The sequence below is a fragment of the Populus euphratica genome, unplaced genomic scaffold, assembly GCF_000495115.2.
Source record: "Populus euphratica unplaced genomic scaffold, PopEup_1.0 scaffold115.1, whole genome shotgun sequence".
NCBI lineage: Eukaryota > Viridiplantae > Streptophyta > Magnoliopsida > Malpighiales > Salicaceae > Populus > Populus euphratica.
The window spans coordinates 333,061-351,534 of NW_011500006.1; the positions used below are offsets into that span (position 1 = coordinate 333,061).

At 33.0% G+C, this 18,474-nt stretch overlaps 3 protein-coding genes across 4 annotated transcripts; 2 read left to right on the forward strand and 1 right to left on the reverse strand.

Annotated features, from left to right (window-relative positions):
- The first annotated feature begins 2,028 nt into the window (after nucleotides 1-2,028).
- Nucleotides 2,029-5,822, forward strand: LOC105141201 (probable 26S proteasome non-ATPase regulatory subunit 3). The gene is made up of 8 exons (XM_011048359.1): nucleotides 2,029-2,274; nucleotides 2,370-2,560; nucleotides 3,194-3,331; nucleotides 3,437-3,573; nucleotides 3,812-3,866; nucleotides 3,943-4,053; nucleotides 4,581-4,820; nucleotides 5,000-5,822. The coding sequence occupies exons 1-8, from the start codon at nucleotides 2,193-2,195 to the stop codon at nucleotides 5,510-5,512; spliced, it is 1,467 nt and encodes a 488-aa protein (XP_011046661.1). The 5' UTR covers nucleotides 2,029-2,192; the 3' UTR covers nucleotides 5,513-5,822.
- An 814-nt stretch (nucleotides 5,823-6,636) lies between these two features.
- Nucleotides 6,637-9,030, reverse strand: LOC105141203 (trafficking protein particle complex subunit 2-like protein). Of its 2 annotated transcripts, none has more exons than XM_011048361.1 (5): nucleotides 8,885-9,030; nucleotides 8,706-8,802; nucleotides 8,281-8,359; nucleotides 8,098-8,179; nucleotides 6,637-7,046 (listed from the first exon to the last, which is right to left on the reverse strand). In XM_011048361.1, the coding sequence occupies exons 1-5, from the start codon at nucleotides 9,020-9,022 to the stop codon at nucleotides 6,984-6,986; spliced, it is 459 nt and encodes a 152-aa protein (XP_011046663.1). In that variant the 5' UTR covers nucleotides 9,023-9,030; the 3' UTR covers nucleotides 6,637-6,983. The 2 variants fall into 2 exon arrangements, with proteins under 2 accessions (XP_011046663.1, XP_011046662.1); XM_011048360.1 differs by having other exon boundaries at nucleotides 6,637-7,083.
- Nucleotides 9,031-11,860: 2,830 nt separating this feature from the next.
- LOC105141204 (heparan-alpha-glucosaminide N-acetyltransferase-like) lies at nucleotides 11,861-17,182 on the forward strand. Its single transcript, XM_011048362.1, has 14 exons — nucleotides 11,861-12,095; nucleotides 12,469-12,606; nucleotides 12,827-12,908; nucleotides 12,998-13,074; nucleotides 13,619-13,719; nucleotides 14,042-14,171; nucleotides 14,251-14,367; nucleotides 14,445-14,530; nucleotides 14,833-14,899; nucleotides 15,084-15,162; nucleotides 15,429-15,520; nucleotides 15,607-15,750; nucleotides 15,850-15,912; nucleotides 16,974-17,182. Exons 1-13 carry the CDS (start codon nucleotides 11,985-11,987, stop codon nucleotides 15,883-15,885), a joined length of 1,260 nt encoding a protein of 419 aa, XP_011046664.1. The 5' UTR covers nucleotides 11,861-11,984; the 3' UTR covers nucleotides 15,886-15,912; nucleotides 16,974-17,182.
- The last annotated feature ends 1,292 nt before the right edge of the window (nucleotides 17,183-18,474 follow it).

The window sequence follows — 18,474 nt, forward strand, 5'->3', positions numbered from 1 at the left end:
TACATCATCTCAAGGCTAGTATTATCAGGAAGATTGGCAAAATGAGCTTTATTGTTTCAAGAATTTGAAATTGTCCATGTATCATAAAAGGTTATCAAGGGGTAAGTACTAACGAATTTTCTTGCTTGCTGATCATCCTTTTCTCGATAAATAGAAGTTCTCTGAAGACTTGTTTGATGCTAATATCTTGTTCATTGAAATATTAGAACTGTGAAAAATGTTATGTGATGATGCTTCATGAAAAAATTGAGCTAAAGTTGGGATAATATTTATCACACCTGAATGAGATATCATGTCATTCGCCTTCTCACTTATTGAATGTTGCTTTAATAAGACAGTCAAATATTAAGCTTTAATTTTTGGACCGGAGATGGTGGTAAATATAAAGATGCATTACCTTAAAGTTTTTAGTGATTTTTAATTAGTTATTAGGAAACTCCTTTCACTTTATGAAGTTAAGAAGCTAAATTTACCTCATATCACAAATATGCATTGAAATAGATATTATTAGTTTGAAACATGTACCATGAAAATAGAATAAGTGATCTGATGTCTTAGCAAATCTAGCATTAACATCATGTGGTGATGAGATAAAAGTCTTTGTATATAAAAGATTTAAACTTTTGATTTGATCAAATTAATTATTTAAAATTATAATTCAATCCTTATACTTTAATTTCTTCAAACTAAAACTTAAATCGACTTAAAAAATTAATTTTTCTTGCAATTAAGTCCTCAATAATATTAATCAAGTCTTCTAAAATTCTCATAAAGTCCTTACCTATCCAAATTTATGTTTCTTTACCCCAAATAAAAATATTTTCATCAATAAAGCCCTTTGTTAATAAATTTAGGTTGTTAATTTTATCAATTTTTATACATGTTGGTCCTTCACCACAAACTTGAACAACCTTACATGTTTTCTTCATATATATCATCTTATATTTTAGATTTTATTTTTTTATGAGATAAAAAATGGGTAACAATACTTTTTAAAGGATCAAATCACCGAATCTCAATTTACAATACAAGTCAAAACTCACGTTCTTATGAAGCACAATTTTTAACTTGATTTTATAAATAAATAAAGTCACCATATATCAAATTTGAAAAAAAAATCAAATGATTATTTTTTTTATAAGAATAATTTAAATAAAAATTGTACTATATTATATATTTTAATAAAATCAAATATTTGTAAACTATAGGGATATTTTCTTAGAAAAGGAGGTAATTTTTTAAACCAAAATCTATTACAGAGAAAATTATCAACACTAGTCTATTTAATTATTTTTATATTTAGGGACTACTGAATTAGATTTTATAAACTATACGAACTAAGTGTTCTTGTCTAATTTCATGTTTTCAAAATTATATTTGTATGGATAAATAATATTTTAATTTAAAAAATAATTAATTAATATTTATATTTTAAATCTGAATTTTATCGTTTTCTTTCATTTCATGTCTTTTTCATTTTATTTTATTTTAAAAATAATGATATAAAAATATTGATGGGAAATTAAGATATATTTTTTAAATATATTAAATTAAATTAAGCATAAATAAAAAACTGATAAGAAAAAAATAATTAATTAATTTTGAAACTAAAATGACTATTTATCTCATCTTACAAAAACAGAAGGATCTAGTTTATAATTTACTCTTATTTTAACTAGTCAATTGGTGTTGTATATTTGTAATTAATTTAATCCAAGTCTTTGTCTGGTTTTGTAAGTGGTTTCAAATTTTTATTATGCCAATAATTTAATATTTATATGTGCATATAATAAGAACTATAGTATAAAACAAGATTTAATTTAATAATATAAATATTTTAAAAAAACCTCTAGAGTTATTTATTTAACTATCTACTATTCATTGTTAAAAAAAAAAAAAACTATATCCGAGTGGGCTGAGGACGGGGCTGGCAAGGGAAAAGCACCGTGAGTGCAGAAACTTGCCCCAGTTCTGTTCAGGGTCAACGTCGGATTTTTATCTCTTTTTATCAGAATCCAAAGCGACACCGTTTCAGACAAGAATATTTTCCTCCTCTCTCTTCACTCTACTTTGTTAGACTTGTGCTGAAAGAAAACTAGGTTTAAACACCAACCTCTCTCCATCTCCAATTTCTCCCAAATCAAAATCTTTTTCAGAAACCCTAATTTCTCTCCCATCCTCTCTCTTTAATCATGACTCAAGACGTCGAGATGAAAGAGCAGCAGCAGCAACCCTCTAATTCCAGCACATCATCCTCTCCTTCCACTCTCCACCGTACGTATTTTTATACGTATTTCTGTAAACATAATCAGGTTTTCAGTTATTTATCTATAAAATCTTAATCTTTTTGTGATTGGTTGACTGTTTAGATTTGAAGGAGATTGCGTCGTTAATTGAGACTGGAGCGTATGCGAAGGAAGCGAGGAGGATTGTGAGAGCTGTGAGACTGACTATGACTTTGAGGAGAAAGTTGAAAGCTTCTGTGCTCTCTGCATTTCTTAATTTTGCTCTTTCGGCGGGATCCGAGCCGTTTAATCGGTTAATTTCCTATCTTCCTAAGGTAATTTATTGAGATTTTTTAGTAGATCGTGTAATTCTAGTTTTTTGATTGTTGATATAATTAGTTTTAGTGAATGGGAATGGAAGAATAATGAAGGCTTTTGATTATTGGATCATTTGAAGGGGAAAAATAGGATTTTTCGTTGATTGATTATTTATGCTTTTGAAGTGTTTTGGTCTGTTTTGAGTTCTTTTTGTAGCGATTAAATGTGAAAGACTAGTGGGTGTTTAGGCAGTGAAGAGAAGTCTGGTACTTTGATAGTTCTGTGAAGAGGATTTTCTTTTTTTGATGCTGGGGGAGGTTGAATCGTGACTATGGTGGTTAATTTAGTGAATGAATCGAATGAAGGGTATTGTTTAATGGACGGGCAGTTAATCACTCAATTTGAAAGCTTAATCTGTTTGGTGATGGTCAAAGGCAGACCTTTAAAGTTTTTTTTGGAGTTTTTGTCTGTTTTCAGTTATCGATGTTATGTTTTTGTAGTGCTTATGTGTGAGTCTTTCGTTGGTGTTTAGGCAGTGAAGTAAAGTTTAATACTTGGATAGTGTTGTCAGGTGAATTTGCTTTGGTCATGTTGCATGCAATTGAATTTGAACGATGTTGGAAGTTTGATTGCTTAATATTTGTGGACAGGAAGATGCGCATGAAATGGAGGTTGATTCTGTGACATCTGTGACTCAAGCTCCTGCAAAATATCCCTTACCAGAGCTGGAGATATATTGCTACTTGTTGGTGTTGATATTTCTGATTGATCAGAAGAAATATAATGAGGTGAAGCAGCATATAATTACAGAAGGGTTGTATGTTCTTTTTTCCTTTTCTTCCAGTGAAATAACTACATCAAGTTCTCAACAAAATTGTGCTGCTATATTGCAGGCTAAAACTTGTTCATCGGCTAGCATTACTCGCTTGAAGAACCTAAATAGGAGGACTGTTGATGTTCTGGCATCAAGGCTGTATTCTTACTACTCACTTAGCTATGAACTCACTGGTGATCTTGCTGAAATCAGAGGGTAAATTGTCTATTTTATTGAATGCATGACCTCATCAGTTAAAACATGAGTTTGGATGCATGACAGCTTGTACACGGGTCTGGTTGTTTATCTCCTTGATGTCTCATATGTCTTGATGTCTCATCTGCGTTGGTTGATGCACTTACAAAACTATAGCAGGTCTTGATTCTGTTGTAGTTTAATCTGTTCTTAGCAACATCATTTGTTAGCTAACTTGAGTATTTTTTTTCACTAACAGTAACCTCCTTGCTCTTCACCGGGTTGCAACACTGCGCCATGATGAGCTGGGCCAGGTAATTTTTCCAGTAATGAGGGACATATTGTGGGTGCTTTGCTGGGCTCTTATACTTGAATGATGTTGTGATGCAGGAAACACTTCTCAACCTACTGCTCCGGAATTACCTCCATTACAATTTATATGACCAGGCAGAGAAGTTGAGGTCAAAGGCCCCGCGATTTGAGGCTCACTCAAATCAGCAGGTAACACGCACTGGACTCAGTGACAGTTATCCTTATATGTTGAATAATTAAATCCTACAGTATAGTTGATTTTGATGGAAGAATCTTGTTGGAACATAAACATAACATGACATAGAAGATTGTTTTCTAATGGTTTGCATTCTCCTCCTGGACCTGCTGCCCTTCAAAAATAAAATCCAGGCTAGCATATGCTTTTTAAACAATGCTTTGTTGGTCTTGATTTTAGGAATTTAAGTATAGTTGTTTTATGTAACACATGACATCTTTCCTGCTTCTCTTATATGTCAAATCGATGAAACATTGAATCTTATGGGATTGGTTGTACTGGAACTTCATTGATGTGAAAATAAACAATGTGATTTTCAAGCAATATTCAGTATAGAAACAAAGTCGATTTATGGTTTTCATTTAAAAAACCATTGGTTCTATCTTATCTTGCAGTTCTGTTCCTTTAAAAAACCATTGGTTCTATTTTATCTTGCTGTTCTGTTCTGTTAAAAAACCACTGGTTCTATTTTATCTTGCAGTTCTGTCGGTATCTCTTCTACTTGGGAAAGATTAGGACAATTCAGTTGGAGTATACTGATGCAAAAGACTCTCTCCTTCAAGCTGCACGCAAAGCCCCTGCCGCAGCCCTAGGTTTTCGAGTTCTATGCAACAAGTGGGCAGTTATTGTCAGATTGCTTCTAGGAGAAATCCCTGAGAGGACTGTTTTTATGCAGAAAGGCATGGAGAATGCTTTGAGGCCATACTTTGAGCTCACAAATGTAAGTCTAGGTCTTTGAAACTTGAGTCTCTTGATTTGTTTACTGAAAATGGACATCCATCTAGGCTTTACAAATATTGAGTTTGATTTAATTTTTCCAAGGAAGATGCCTCTGGCATGTCAAGGCAAGGTGCTTGAGGTTTTATTGCTGGATTTAATGGAGTCATTTGTTGTTTTCAGGCTGTGCGAATAGGGGACTTGGAGCTCTTTAAGTCCGTCGCTGAGAAGTTCTCATCCACTTTTAACGCAGACAGGACCCTCAACTTAATTGTTAGACTGCGGCACAATGTTATAAGGACTGGACTTCGCAACATCAGTATCTCTTATTCTCGTATTTCACTGGCTGATGTAGCCAAGAAGTTGAGGTTGGACTCTGCAAATCCTGTTGCAGAGGCTGAGAGCATCGTGGCCAAGGCAATACGAGATGGTGCTATTGATGCTACGGTGGATCATGCCAATGGATGGATGGTATCTAAGGAAACAGGGGACATATATTCCACAAATGAACCTCAAATTGCATTTAACTCTAGGATTGCCTTCTGCCTTAACATGCATAATGAGGCAGTACGTGCCCTTCGGTTTCCACCAAATTCCCACAAGGAGAAAGAAAGTGCTGAGAAAAGGAGAGAGAGGCAACAACAAGAGCAAGAGCTTGCGAAGCACATAGCTGAGGAGGATGATGATGAGTTTTGATTTAGTATCTGTCAAGGAGCCTGTCTGTTCATCATGGAACTCTATCCTCCAGCTCGTTGCCTTTATAATCTGAACTCCAAGGCAGGAATCCAGACCATTTTGAGTCTATTTGTCTCGGTAATTTTTTTTTGTCATTTAGGATTCTTTCTCATAGTCGAACAACCACTTTTAAACTATATTGAATTGTATGGTGGGTTGCTCTTTTCCTTCCCCCGAATTAATTCTCTCATTTCTGTCATTTGATTTTACTGCATTATTGTCAAATTGATGCACCCGTGCCCAGAGTGTGCCGAGTGACTTAAATTCATAAGAGATGGATACATTGGATAATAAAGTAATATCTAATATTACTTTGCTCGGTGTTTTAGCTATAAAAGGGAGCTGTGTTTTGCGGCTGGCTGTTTTTCTTGACCACAGAATTTGCAGCTATAGGATTTTTATCGACGCATCATATGCGCATCTATCATAGGATTGCCAGATACCAATTTCTTGACGGCGTCGTGAAAAAAAAAAAATTGAGGGTCTTCATTAAATCCGGGGAAGGCGAGGTGACACATAAATAAAAGATTTTATAGTTCCGCTATTTACTACACGTTGATGTTTTTCTCATGTATATCAAGCATCTGTCAACGGCCGTGGCTGGCATGTAACATCCCAATGCCACAAAGAATGGACTAGCCGCAGAATCTTTTGAGCGGAAACGGTTTCCATATGGAAGTAGAGGAACCATAGCACCAAGTTCCTATCCTGCTCACATGTGGTCTATCAACAGATCCATTCTCGCCTTTATTATACTCGGAAAATTGAAATCATTTTAATCACAATGCCTTCTCAGGTACTGAAAACGCATAAGCAGCTTATCAATGAAAGTATGATTTATTTTGGGTTTCTATGAACCTCACAAAGCTTTCAAGCCATTCTGTTTTATAGGGACGAATACATTTTCTACTAGTGCTTCTGGGTTCCGAATGAAAAGCTTATCAATGAAAGTATGACTTGAAACATAAAAGCGCAATTGAAAATAGAGTGAGAAATGCTTTCCAATTGCCCTGCACGGGTGCAACTGCAACTGTACTTTTGTCTGCTTGGCAAACTAATAGACGCAAGCGATGAATGGGAGCTACTTAATTAATCGTTTAACTTTATTGCAAATTATTTTGGATCAAATATAGCCTCCATCTAAAATATCAAAGGGAAAGATAAAGGGCGGAGTTACATTTGCGATTAAAGTGGATGCATGTCAAGTTCGTCAGGAATAATATGCACTAAAATAAAAGAACCATCTCTAATTAAGAGGTAAAAACACTTTTTTTTTTTTGCTACAACTCAAGACTCCAATTTCGTACAATATTTGTTCAATTCCTAGCCAGAGGCAGAGAACAATGGTTGCTTGAAGCAATCCAACAGCTTTAGAAGTGCATTTACTGAGATTAGACTGCCGAGCTCAAACCAAATGACTTGACTATATTGCTTACTCTTTCTGCAAAAGTTCTGGATGTGATCTTTTTACCTGGCACGTGATACGGATTTGAAACTGCATCCACAAAGGCAGCATGGAACTTCCGAAACAACTACGAAATTCCCAAAAACGATTAAAGCAGAAACAATGAGGCAAAACTCAGATCAGGCAATTTACATGATCAAGTAGTACTTGAGCTATTATTAGATAATGAATTAGCAACAAGGTGAAAGCCATATGGACACTGAAATCTCTACTAAGGTGGGTTGCTGAAACACCTATACTGGTAGGCTGGAAGGTCAATGGCTCTCCACAGACTCGTTTGAGTAATATGAGTAACAGAGAAACCCTTTTCAAAGAATAAGCATCTTATTGTCCTTATATAAGTATCTATTTCACACAAGATAAATACACTCGCTTTGCCACTGTGGTGCTCCTATTACTTGCAATGGCTGGACAGACCAATATATTACTGAAAGACCAGACGAGATGCCAGACAAATAAAACATTCTATGTAGAGTGCATTACCAAAGAAACTTGGTACTCAACACCTCACCACCTCCAACTGCTTCAAGATATAACAGGTGATTTAAGGAGCTTCAGCCTTTGTAGTCAGATTATTAGAACCACCCTCCATCACCCCACTTCCAATATCTGATTTATACTATGGGCATATAACCGCGTTACCTAAAATTTTATTTTTTTTACTAAAAATTAATTTTTTTTGTGTTTTGAATCGTTTTGATATGCTAAACTCAAAAATAATTTTTAAAAAATAAAATAAAAATCATTTTGATGCATTTCGGCATGAAAAATACTTTAATAAACAACAACTACTCCCAAACAAGCCCGCCACACCAGACATGGGTAGAAAAGTTCACTTGAACTTATTTACGTAAGCAGATTTGAAATGGCATTTACTTCTGTGCATACAATGTTGCACTACAACTAGGAGAATGACACCTAAATATTTCGTAGATCTTGATACACAACGCATTAGCATGCCTTAGCAATGCCATATCTAAGATTCTAACTAACAGAAAGCGAAGTGAGGTGAAGTGAATTTTGATCCGTGTCCCATAAGTAATCAAGCCAATAATACCAGAAGCTAGTAAGTGATCCTCACATTTCTTACATCAGCATCCCTGACATCTAAATCCAAAGTGACCAAGATGAATTTCACCTTCGTGTTAGTCAAATAACCACACCTGAAGACAACGTTAACACATTATGTCAGGACACCAAACTCACCATGAACTACACCATCTTGAAGCTATTTGAACATCGAGCAACCAAAAGAACTTCTTACACTTTATAAATCTCAGTCGGATAAAGCAATCCAAGGAACGTCTCATTCAGCATCGGGCCAGATTTCTTCAGGTTATTCACTAAACAAATTCACACTCACAATCAGACACCATACGAATTTCACATTCAAACCACAAACCATATAAATTATTAACCACTAACGCATCCAGAAACACAAAGATCATAATCCAAAACCAGGGGCCATACATTTTCCTAACGAAGTCCCCGGACTTCTTTACATTTTATAAGAACCCCATAAACCAACTAAAAGTCACGACTCAAGTCTTGAAAAAAAATCCTCAAACATAGAAACAATAAATCGTGACCCTTTTTTGATAATCAGTCAGGCCACAACTTAGTTCATAAACACAATAAATCCACACACATGGATCAATTAAAATCAAATTAAAAACAAGTAAGACTAACCTCTCTCATCGACCACGTCAAGGGAACAGTGAACTATGTGGTGGAGCTCGAGTACATCGTCTGCTTCAGTAAAACTCTGTATGTACAGTGGATTGTTCTGTTTGACAGAGACAAACATCAAATTTCATGGAAAGATTGTATGATGACAAAACGAATGTGGGAGATGGGGGGAGGTGTAACTGACGACCGAAGATCGCGACACAGACGATCATCAGCTCCAGTCTCAGTGGATTACAGTGTGCTGCTCTCAGGCTTCGGCCTTTGGAATGGTGGTTCTCCCGGTCTTTCTCTGTTTGAACAAATATGAGAGCTTCCATTACTAAGACCAGACCAAAGGCCTGATTTCAATACATGGGCTCAAGGCCTGGCCTAATCATTAATTGTAATAATATCTGTCAAGGTCCAAGATTACATTTCTGCAACTCATTATATCTTCCGGGCATACTTTGAGACCCGGACAGGCCCATTAACCAATCCAAAGACTCATGTTATAGTTTTGGAGTAAGCGGGTTAACCGAATATAATTTCTTTATAAAATGATATTATTTTAAATAAAAATTTATAATTAAAATTCATTGATTAGATCTTACTTGGATTTTAATTAGATCATTTATATAGTTCATTTAAATTTAATCGGGTTAATAATTTATATAATTTAAAAGTAAAATCAATTTTAGATAGGCATGTTAGCCCAAACAAGATTGATATCTACCATGCAAGGAGTCCTATAATATACTTATTATTATCTTTATAGCAATGGGATCTCATCAGGACATTTCGAGCTAAATATAAGCCAAAATAGTGTGGAAACCCTGTACTTCTAAAGAACAGCACGTAAGTGTCTACAATTACATGCTACAAAATAATAAAGGTTTGAAATATTTTAATTTTAAAATTGAGTTTTTCTCTAAGTCATCACAGAGGATCAACTATCCGCGCAACAAGCAGTTGCAACATTACAAGATCTGAAAATAACAAATATAATTTTATAATTATACAATAAATGTAGTAATGATAAAAGTCTGAGATAAAAATATTTACTTTTTTTATAATTTCTAATTTATGTTTTATAATTACTAATATGATAGCTACTGAAAATTTATATTATTGTTAATTTTAATATTTACGAGATTCATCAAAATATATTTAAATTAATCTGGATATCCATATTAATAATAAAAAAAATCATGCTATGAAGTCTCATTTTTTCAAAAAATAACCTAATGATTATACTTGGAAATACTAACAAGTGATTATTAAAATTTATTTTAAATTTTTTTTATTTCATTAATTAAACTTTGAATCTTTTAATTTAAAAAAAAAATATTAGTGTTTAGTTAATTCATTGATGTTAACGTGATTAATTGTACATCATTTTATAGTAATAATTGTTTTTTAAAATATTTTTAGTTTAGAGTTATATTAAAATAATAAAAAATATTATTTTTTATTTTATTATATTAAAATAATCTAAATATATAAAAAAATAATTTAAAATTTTTTTATAATATTTTCAAGACACAAGATACCATTTAAAATCTTATCTTCATGCTGAAGGTTTGTGGAAAGTCCTCCACTGCTTCTCTATCCTCACGTGATGACAAGGACTCTCCCGCCACCTTATTTGTAGATTCGATTTTTATAAGATATTAATGCTTTGATTTGACAACGAAAAGGGGAGGAAAAGGTATCTAATTTATTTTTTAAAACTTTAGAAAGGCAAGCTGCCTTATAATTTTTGCAGACCACCAAATTTATTATTTTAAATTCAGCCCTAATCATGTTCCCTAAACTACACTCGTCAATATGTTATTTTTATTGTTTTTTTTTTCATTTTTTTCTTATTATGATGAAAAGTGTTTTTTTTAAATATTTTTATTTTAAAAATATATAAATTAATTTTTCTCATATTATTTTTTTATTTTTAACATTAGTATATCAAAATCATTAAAAAATAAAAAAATCATTTTATATTTTTTTAAATAAAAAACATTTTTAAAAGGCTTTCAAAAACACAAGTTATCACATTTTTATTTTATATTTTTAAAATTCGAAAAAAAGAATATTTCAACATGAGATCATCTTTTTTTCACTCTTTAATTCCATGTTTCCAGGGACATCACATGAAGAAAGTTAAAGTCATATAGGAGGCAAGCTTAAATACTATGAAGATAATTATGCTATTTATGAAGGTGGTTCATTTGGTAGATTTTGATAAACACCTTGTGTTCAATCTCTTCACCGAGAAAGCATGTGCATTATTTGGTGTTTCTCGACTTAAATACTCAATTCAAGTAAATAAATTAACCACAATTTGACATTCCTGTTAAAAAATAAAACTTATGAACATTCGAGGTTCTAGAATGTGCTTTAATTAGATAAAAATTTAAATTAAACAAATTATATAAATAATTTAACGAATGTTTTTCATAGATTAATATGATATTATCATAGTAGGTTAACAATTTAAAATTGTAATAATAGAATATCTGACTGTTACATTAAACTTAAATTTTTTCAGATTATTTTATATAGAATATTTTTATAAAAAATTATTTTGTTGTTTATTATTTTTAAACTTAAATTTATCAAACCATTAGATCTTCTAAAATTGAACTTATAAGTTACTATTCAAGATAATTTTATTATTTTTCTAGTATTTTTAATATTTATTATTTTATTTGGATTATTTTTTAATTCCCTTTATGCTTTTCCACTTGAAGTTGTTTCATTTTCTAACCTATGTAAAAAAATCTTACAAAACCTAGTAGACAAACCACCATATATTTATTTTTCAGATAATAAAGCTTTATAATTCATATCTATAACCCTTTTCACTTATTAAATTTTTTATATTTTATGTGATATTATTATTCTATTGGCTTTCGTCTGCATCAAAAATTATAAATAAAAGATGAGTTATAAAACACTATTAATTAGGTTAAGTACACAACAATTGAGTTCATGTTATTAATTAAAAAAAAAAGAACGTCTAATATTTTTTTAATCATTATCTTGTATTTCTTTTTAAGAAAAACATTATCTTATACCGTGCATGTATGATTTGAAATTCGAATACGAAGATACGAATACTCATGGACTTGTTCGTACGTAGCCGTCCATATTTTCTAACCAAAATAACGGTTTGGCAGGTAACCTACCAGTCTACCACCATATGCCACGTCAGCTTTTGTCATCCCCTCGACCACCTTCCTCTTCACCTTCACTTGTTTGTCTTCTCTGTAAATTAACAAGCTTTTTTGATCTTCGCTGAAAATAATGGCAGACTTACTGCACAAGCCATTGCTGGACATTGAGGAACAACCACGGACCAGTAAGAAAACCCCACGTGTTGCCTCTCTTGATGTCTTTCGTGGTCTCTGTGTCTTTGTAAGCTACTAAGCTCCCTGTCATTTTTTATCTCTCGATCTTGATTTAGTTTAAAAGCTCTGGATCCTGCGTCGTTGTTTTCTTATGAAGTTGTCACTTCTTGGCTTGTCGAGTTGGATCCTGCTGTTTTCTTTTCTTGAACTGGTTTGACTTTCTGGGGTCTCTCTTTTTGGTTTTTGAGAAAATCTTGGCAAAGACACCATGATACAATCCTCGTTGTTCACCTTGATTGGATCTTTTCTTTACTTGAAATCAAGAACTGAAAAGCTTAGCTTAACTTGAACCTTTTGCTTAGTTCATAAGCTGAAGCATATAAGCTTCATGAAAGACTAAACTTAATTATGATCTGCTTTGAAATATTGGTTGTTTTCAGCTAATGATGCTAGTTGATTATGGCGGGGCAATTGTTCCAATTATAGCTCATTCTCCGTGGAACGGACTTCACTTGGCAGATTTTGTGATGCCCTTCTTTCTTTTCATTGCTGGGGTTTCTCTTGCACTTGTTTACAAGGTACTACCCCTCTTAATTCAAGAAATTGGTGTTTCCTAATGCAATTCAATATATTAAGAATAACGGTTCATTTTAGACCCAGAGATCATTCTGGTGATTCTACCTGTATACTAGATATTTCAACCACCAAGTTATTATTGGATTTTGAAATATGATTGTATGCAAACCAATTAACTGGATGCACTTAAATTGAACGCTTTCTTTCTGTATACAATTTCAGAGAGTAACAAACAGAATAGAAGCCACACGGAAGGCGGTGCTAAGGGCAGTAGAACTATTTTTGCTAGGTGTAATTCTTCAAGGTAGCATGCATTATCTGACTTGCTCTAGGGAAGTGAAGTTTTACAATGTTTCTCTCTATGTAATATGGAAAACACCCTTTTGAATTCAGGTGGCTACTTTCATGGAATAAATTACTTGACGTATGGAGTTGACATGAAAAGAATACGTTGGCTTGGGATTTTGCAGGTGCATAGATTTTTAAATTAATGGTTCTGAACTACTGTTGAGTTTTCCAATGAGAAATAATCTGTTCATGGTACTTACCTTCGGGATTGTCGTTCTAATTAGCATATATTTTGCTGTGATACGCATCTATTGCTAGTACTAACTTGACTCTTCACAAGGACAAGTTATTCAGAGTAGTAGAGAAGCATCATCCTTCATGAAGAAATGCTAGGAAATTCCACTCCACCTTTAGATGGTACTGAAGAATTGATTGCACAGAAGTATCCACATCAGCTTCCTTCTCAATTAAATTAGATAGGCAGTGTAATTAGCCACACAGAAAAATTCAAATTTTATTGGATCTACATTACATACATACTGTTCAATTCTTGTTTGTTATCATTCTGGTCAGATGCAAGAAATACTCCTCAGTACTACCCACATGATACTCAAGCACTGCACATGACCTTTATGGTCTTTGTTTGAGTCCTTGACAAGTTCCTGGTTTCTTTCTGCATATTATGCTCGCACTGTGTTGACTTGTATTAATTGTCATTCAAGCCAGAGAATATCAGTTGGATACATTTTTGCTGCTTTATGTGAGATCTGGCTTTCATGTCGATCGCGGAGAGATGTAAGCTTTCTCAAGAGTTATTACTGGCATTGTTAAGCTTAACATTCGAGATTGCATTTCGCTCTTAAATTCCGAGGATAGTGAATAACTAATAACAACATTTTTTTACTTTGATAGTCTCAGTTTTTAATGTTGATGCCAAGTATCAGACCTTGTTCCCTTTCCCTCTCTTTCTTTTAATGAGCTGATAAATGGGATTAATTTGAATTGATTAACTAAAGATGGATTCATGTTTTGTGCACGACAGATTGATGATCCTTTGTTTCCCTTAACTTAGCAGGCAGAGTGGATTATGAAAGCTAAAAACCTGTATTCCTTTCCTATTTCATTGACTATAAAAATTCTGTTTTGTAGGGGTGCAGCGTTTTCACTATCTGCTATATACTTGGGATTATTGTATGGTTTATATGTTCCGGATTGGCAATTTGAAATGGCCAATGCAACTTCTTCTGTGTTTCCAGCAAATCATAGCTATGTTTACATGGTGAGGTGCCTAAAATCTTGTTGGTTGATGTCCTAATTCATGATCTAATACTTCCCTACTTACACAAAAGCTTACACAGGTAAAATGTTCTGTAAGGGGTGATCTTGGACCTGCATGTAATTCAGCTGGAATGATTGATCGCTATGTCCTTGGCATTGATCACCTGTATAAAAAACCTGTTTACAGAAACCTGAAGGTATCCTAGGCAGTTCATTTTTGCCGTGTCTATTCATCTATGAATTCCTTTGACCTTAATGAAGTTTCACTATGTAGGAGTGCAATATGTCCACCAATGGCCAAGTTCCAGAGAGTGCACCTTCCTGGTGTCATGCTCCTTTTGATCCTGAAGGTGTTTTAAGGTGGCCAATCAAACCTCTTTTATGCTTTGCTTTCTCTAAGGCAGTTGTTCTTTGCTCCACTCACCTAAATATTCATGCTTCAACTACCTCGATCAGTTTGGTGCCTATCTACGAGGGCTACAGGTTCTTAGTGGTAGCTTTGTGTTATGTCATACTGACAGCATACGCAGTTCATGGGTTATTATCTTTCCATATTATCTTCATAAACACAAGCAGGATATCTTTTTTGCGCGAATTGGCCCTTTGCTATGGAACAGTGACTCGAATTCTCTGTAACCTTCTAGCAATGATTTATTTCACAGCTCCATAACAGCTGCAGTGACTTGCATAATTGGACTTCAATATGGTCATAGTCTTGCTCACTTGCAGGTGAAAACATAGCTGTCCTCTCCATTCTCTTCTTAATTCTTATTATTGTTCTCAATCATTTAGTGGGAGTTGCAAAAATAATTCAATAGAAATACAAGTGCCAAAACCGTTTTATTTACGCATGCTGCGACCTTGAACAGCACTATTAACAAATTACCTGTCATATTACACAAATGCTTTGCAGGACCACAAGCAACGCCTGCAAAACTGGATCCTGTTCTCATTGTCACTTCTTTTGATTGGACTGCTCCTTGCTGTTGTAGGTATGCACTCTAATGACTCGTAATCTCTCCTATAATGAATCAAAGGAAGATTCTTGCTGCGAAGACAGCTTTAATATAATCGAAACAGTTTTAATTTCTTGAAAACAGAAATTGTCTTGTGTTTTGAACCGCGGGGTGTTGAGATGTTATACCTTGCAGATGTGCAAGAATTCTCCAGCTAATTGCACAAGAAAGCAGTAGCAGATAACGCTTTTCTTCGCACAATAACATTGTATCTTTGATTTTGCTCCTCCTTTTCTTTCCAGGCGATCCCGTGAATAAATCCTTGTACACATTTAGCTATATGCTGATTACTTGTGCTTCAGCGGGGATCACATATTCTGCTATTTACTTGCTGGTAAGTTCTTAAGAATAAACAATTGTTTATCATTTCTATTTTCGAAAATCCATATTAATGAAAACACTATTTACTCTTTGTTTCAGGTAGATGTATATGGTTATAGATGCTTGACATTTGCTTTGGAGTGGATGGGAAAGCACTCTTTGAGTATTTTCGTTCTCATAACCTCTAACTTAGTTGTTATAGCAATACAAGGATTCTACTGGACAGCTCCTGAAAATAACTTGGTAAGCATTTAGGATCGCTAGCATTTTTTTCACTCATTACTCAGTAGAAAGTTCAAGGATGATTTAAACATTCTCTTGTTATGCTCATTTGCTCAACAGATTCACTGGATTGTTACCCGGTTCGTGCGCAGATGATTAAAGTGGTTCAGAGCTTAGCTAGGACTAGATGCCATGCCAGTGTAATATTGCCGTGAGCTTATGAAATGTTTGTATGTTGTCGTGGGTTTATGAGAAAAAAGTATATGAAAAAAAATTGTTATAATTTACAATGTTTTTAAGAAAAAAAATATAAAATTAAATTTTTAACCAGTTTAATATTAAAAAAATAAAATTAACAAAAAATTTTTTTGAAAAAAATCATAAAAAAAAACCATGCTGGAAAATATTATATCAATCTATAATATTTCATGAGAAAATCTACAGTTGTAATCCTCAATCAACTTAATATTAAAAATAATAAAATTAATAAAGATAAATTTAAAAAAAATCATAAAAAAATTATATGTGGAACACTGTTACAATCCATAATGTTTAAAAGAAAAAAAAAACTACGAAGTTAAATTCTCAACCTGCTCAATATGAAAAAAATAAAATCGGCAAAGAAAATTCTGAAAAAAAAAACAAAATTAAATCATAAAAAAGAGCAAAAAACCATATGGAAAAATACTGTAGCAATTCACAGTGTTTTTTTTAAAAAAACTACAAAGCTAAATTCTTAATCAGCTCCAATTAAAAGAATAAAATCAACAAAAAACAAGTCTAAAAAAAAAGATAATTTTAGAAATAAAATGAAAAAAAAACATGCGGGAGAAGTTAAAGTTAAATTTTCAACTAGATCAATATTAAAAAAAATCAATAAATATAATTTAAAAAAACATGTGAGGAAACACTATAGCAAAACAAAAATCATTTAAGGAAATATTGTAATAATTTAGAATATTTTTTAAAAAAAAAACTCCAAAATAAAATTCTCAACTAGTTAAATATATAAAAAAAAATCAACAAAAACTATTTTAGAATGAAAAAAAAAAAATTCATAAGAAGAAAATTCATAAAAAAAACCATGTAAAGAAATATTATAATAATCTATAAAAAAACATACAGAATTAAATTTTCAATTAATTCAATATTAAAAAAAAAATTAACAGAGATATTTTGAAAAAAAATACAAAAACAAAAAAATATTAGAAAAACTACAGTAATTTCCGTTTTAAAGTATTGGTTAATAGTAGTAACGCCTTTTCTCATTTCCTTGTAAATTTTTCCGAAGATGCTCGTGCTTATAGTTTCATGGCCACAAGAAGGACGGCGCAAACTATATTTCAGCACAGCAGTGAATGATGGAAACTGTGGATTCTTCAGGTGATTTTAGGGCCATCACTGAGGCCCAGATTTTTGTTAAATGAGCTCAAGACGAAGAGAAAAATTCAAAGTTTCTGTTAAATTTTTAATGTATTGCTATTCAAAATAAATTTGAAAAAATAAAAAAAATATTATTTTAATAAGTAAAGTGTATTTTAAAAAACCAATCATTATTATATTTTCAAAATCATGAAAGAAAAAAAATTGAAAGGAGATCTGCGGAACTCTTTATTTTGAGTTCTTTGACTTCCTATGTTTTGAAAAAACAATCAATCAAGTACACCTATTCTGAGATATCCTTCTCGAGAGCAATCAAAAGGGTATTTTTGAATGATTTGTACTTGGTTGATCATTATTTGAAAGTGCAAGAACTGCAACCAATAATTAAAATAAAGAAACTCAAGCAGGGATCTGTATAAAGTAGAAGCACTGAATTTATGGCTTTCTCGATCTGTATTTGCCAGTGAAGTTGTCTTGGATTATGTTTCCGGCTCACTGTTATTGGCTTTTAGTTCAGGAACTCACCTCAATTTCACTAACCTTTGTTTCAAGACTTAACACCTAATTATTCAGTGCATGATCTTAATCCACTTTGGCATTTGAATACAGTAAAGCAGTTCGTCGCCACCCCATGACAACTATTTTCCAGCGGATGCGTTGCTGTGCCGCTTAATCATCAATGATTAAGTGACCCCACTTCATTGATTTTCGAAATTTGTGAAATAATTAATCAAGCTTTTCATGCCATTTGGAAGAGAATATTCCGGATAGGCTGTTCTTTTTCTTGGCCACCATTATTGTGGATAATGTTGAGCCATCATCTACTCTCGCATTGATAAAATCTCTCGTACCTTTCTCGAATTAAAAATAAATAAATTAAAATCGTTACTTTATCTCGTACACCTAGCTAGGAACTTCCACTCAGATAGTTTCCAAGTGTTGAGTATACTCTTGACTTTTTCTTGTACACCCAGCTAGGAACTTCCACTCAGATAGTTTCCGAGTATTGAGTATACTCTTGACTGGGTTTTGATCGATACCACAGCATTAATTTATATATACAGTCTACAGATTATAAGGAGAGACCCAGAATTTCCCCAGGCCTGTATGTCTTGCCAAGAGTTCCTTAGCATGACCCATGTAGAAGATACCAAGAATATAGGAAAGCAAAAGGAGTCACTATCCAAGATTCTGATGAGTGTAGTGTCATGCAATATTATTTTGTTTCGTGTATTATGCAGGCAGGATTCCAGCCTTTACGAAGCCAGGAAATTTACAGTGCTGCTACCTGGTCTTTATTCGTACTTTCTTCTGATAATGTTGCCTAGGTAATCATCCTCGTAGATGATGCTTGGTTTGTTG